Source organism: Corylus avellana, chromosome ca9, assembly GCF_901000735.1.
Source record: "Corylus avellana chromosome ca9, CavTom2PMs-1.0".
In the NCBI taxonomy this organism is placed as follows: domain Eukaryota; kingdom Viridiplantae; phylum Streptophyta; class Magnoliopsida; order Fagales; family Betulaceae; genus Corylus; species Corylus avellana.
In genome coordinates this window covers 6521481-6525189 of record NC_081549.1, presented here as the reverse complement: position 1 = coordinate 6525189, position 3709 = coordinate 6521481, and the positions used below count along the sequence as shown (strand labels likewise).

At 37.2% G+C, this 3709-nt stretch overlaps 1 protein-coding gene across 1 annotated transcript in view; it reads right to left on the bottom strand.

The window, feature by feature from the left end:
- Nucleotides 1–2892: 2892 nt before the first annotated feature.
- The window catches only part of LOC132162222 (uncharacterized), an 8446-nt gene continuing 7629 nt past the window's right edge, over nt 2893–3709 (bottom strand). The window contains exon 8 of the mRNA XM_059572485.1: nt 2893–3211. Within this exon, the coding sequence (XP_059428468.1) occupies nt 3076–3211 (136 nt within the window). The 3' untranslated portion in view covers nt 2893–3075. The remainder of the gene's footprint in view (nt 3212–3709) is intronic.

The window sequence follows — 3709 nt, the reverse complement described above, 5'->3', positions numbered from 1 at the left end:
ATGTTTCAAATACCAATTTTGCTAATAAGAATGTTTGTAGCAATACTGCAAATTTTACTATATCTTTCTTACGAAACGATGTGACAATTCACTTGGCACTTATCCAAGTGGCTGATGCTGCAAAACTGAATTTCTGACAATTCCACTGAGACATGCACAAAAAAAGACCAGATGGATGGCACAATTTCAAAGTTATCAATGGACATGAAGAAATAGGCATAATTTCCAAATAAGGTCCAGTGGGCATTGGATCAGGATCTCCTCCTATTATTGGGAGAAAATGAGAATCTCATATTCTCAATCCTGACCGTCTAATTTGATCCCATGGTCTACAGCTTGCCACATGTCCCACTATAATTAAATACTAAAATATTAATTAACTTTTAAAAAATAAATAATAAAAATAAAAATAAATCAAATCAAATCAAATAACAAAAAAATAATAAAAAAGCTGGGGTGGCCACCCCAGTTGAGTTTAGGGATGGCTTCGGTCACCCCCAAGGGCCAAATTTTTTTTTGAATTTGAACCTTGAGGGTGGCCAGACCACCCCCAAGGGCTATGGGGGTGGCCGAAGCCACCCCCAATCAGCTGGCCACCCCCATAGGGGTGGATCGTCCACACCCCCAAGGGCCAAACCCATTATTTTCTTAAAATGAGTTTGGCCATTGGGGCTAGCCGATCCACCCCCAAGGCCAATTGGGGGTGGCCGAAGCCACCACCATAGCCCTTGGGGGTGGCCGAGCCACACCCAAAGTTCAAATCAAAAAAATTTCAAATTTTTTTTTGGCTCTTGGGGGTGGCCGAACCACTCCCAATTGAAGCCACCCCTAAACTCAACTGGGGTGGCCGGCCACCCTAGCTTTTTTATTATTTTTTTGTTATTTGATTTTATTTGATTTTTTTATTTTTATTTTTATTTATTTTTTAAAAGTTAATTAATATTTTAGTATTTAATTTATAGTGGGACACGTCGCAAGTTGTAGACCGTATGATCAAATTGGACGGTCAGTATTGAGAATATGAGATTCTCATTTTCTCCCAATAATGGGAGGGGATCTTGATCCAATTGGCATTACCTTGAATTGCAAAATTATGTTTCAAAAGAAAGGTCCTAGCCTGCAATTCATTGAACAAAGTTAATTAAAAAATAACTGAAATAGTTCAACAATTTTTGGCTAATTTTGACTTTTTCCCAACCTCTTCTCTGGACTGGCTTCTCAAGAGCAAGAATGATTTTCAGAATTGAGATCAAAACTAAAAAAAAAAAAAAAAAAAAACCTCCATTCCAATATACAAAATCATAACTATGATAGGCTTGGGCAATAAAATATTCCAGCCAAGACACAACATCCTGTAATGGATAAATCTTGTAACAGATTTTTCTTCACACATACTTGAAGAGGTACCTAAACCAGGGAAAAAGGAAACAAAAATGTTGTATGGTATTTTTGATAAGTAGTAGTCATGTTGTAATGGTATTGATGTCTGTTGGATCCCGCTCATGAGGTGGTAACTTTAGAGGTTTCTTTCTTTTGTTTTGAATTCCCACATTGATAAGAAGCATAGGGAGGTGCAATAGGGAGGTGTGCCAATTCTGACAGATAAGAGTGGTAGGGTAGCTTTTGTTGCGTGTGAGAATGGGAAGAAAACACTTTGTCTAGTGCGTGAGTTAGTGTTAGAGCACAATTGGGTTTACTGGGATCTTGGATTTTAGTGTGTCAAGTTTATGAGTTTTATAATTAAAAGTTTGTAATCCATGTATTTGATGGGGGACTTCGCCAAGCATCGTGTTAAAAGAATTTTAAAAAGTTGTGAAAGTCAAAAGTCGGCAGATACAGCAATTGCGCAAGAAAATAATGAAGATGGTGATATTATTATGGTCATAAAAGGAAGGAGAGATTCGACTAAAAATTTGTTGGATAGAAACTAGTTGACAGATATACGGATTGTGATGAAAATTCTAAGAGAGGGTGTGTTTGGTTAGCCACCCTTGGGAGTGGCCGAACCACCCTCAAATCACATGAGGTGAATCGGCCACCCCTTTTTTGTTCTAAAACTAGTTAACAGATATACGGCTTGTCATGAAAGTTCTAAGAGGGGGTGTGTTTGGTTAGCCACCCTTGGGAGTGGACGGACCACCCTCAAATCACATGGGGTGAATTGGCCACCCCTTTTTTGTTCTTTTCTTTATTATTATTATTATTATTTAATTAAGGGCATTTTTATGAATTCATAGAAAAAAGAGATCTTACATGTGTCTTTTTTGTCAGATTGAACGAGTTGGGCTAACATAAGGGCTTTTTGGCTAAAGGTTGGTAGTTGAAGGGGGTTGAATGTGACATGAGGGTAACGTGTAAATAAGTGGGGTTGTTCATTGTTGATGGGGATAAGTGTAATTGACCCTAAACTACAACAAATCTGGGTTTAGCGTGGTGTTGCCCCATGACTGCATCTGTAGTGGATGTGCATATGCTTGTTTTGGTGTTCATATGTGTGTAACATTACCTTTAGTAAAGGCAAAGCTATCCAGCATGCTATCTCAAGTGCCTGAGCAGCTTCATCAATAATCACTAAAAGTCGAATGGAAAATGCCCCAGTCAAGGTTGTCAATACCACATCTGCTTTTGCAATTACATCTCTAACAGCCAGCTGCTATCGTTTATGCTCTTCTTTAGAAAGAGTCCTAAGCTCCTTCTGGATGTCTCTCCTTGTGTTTTTTGTCTTTGGTTTTCAACAGTTTCCCCTTTAAGGGCTGAAGAAATGCAGCAAGGGCATGCAAGTTGAAACATCAAATAACAAGAGAAAATTATCTGATTTCACAAGCCTAAAATGAACTCCGGTGTCAAAAACAAATTTCAAGGAAACAAGCTGCTGATGGGAACAACCACCAATAAAAGGAATAGCTTCCTATATTCAGAGCATACGTTTTTTTCTATGAATAATAGACCATGCAACGGCCAATTGTTGCCCAAGCATATATCAAGTCTCTCTCAGTGAATGAATACAATAGTACTTTTGGTTATAGAAAGTTTATCTTAGAATCATATGACAACAACAAAGCTTATCGTAAAGAATCATTTTTGAATAATTGAAACTGCAATCGTTGATAACTTTTGGGCATTGAAATTGCCTTCAAATCTACTGTGAGTCTGTACCTTCATTTCCTTCCGAATGTCACTGGCCAGAGCACTATTATCCCCCCGTAAAAACCTAAAAAGGAAAGATTAGAAGGTATGGAAACAGCACTACGTAGAAAATAATAAAATTATTTCATCAGCATTGCAATATTTCAGGGAATGAAGGAATGTCCGCCCCACAGTACCACAATCAGTGACTACAAAACATCAAAGGAAAGGATTAATGGATTTTAAGAATGTTAACATATATATATATATATATATATATATATATAAGGCACAGAAAGCGATATAACTTGATCTAGACAACTTAGCTGGAAAAGGAAAAGGAGCGGACTTTCAGTTTCTTTAACAATATACAATTGAGAGAAATCCAACCTTCATATGCTCATTCAAGTACCCATGACAAGCTCTCATATACAACAAGAGAGAAACGTCAAAGTGCATAATAGAAAGATATACACAAACATGTAAAATCATGCGAATGAGATGACATTATAAAATTTAGCAATACACCATTATCATGATGATAAGAAATGGAAATAGAGATCATTTGTTGCATTTAATGCTC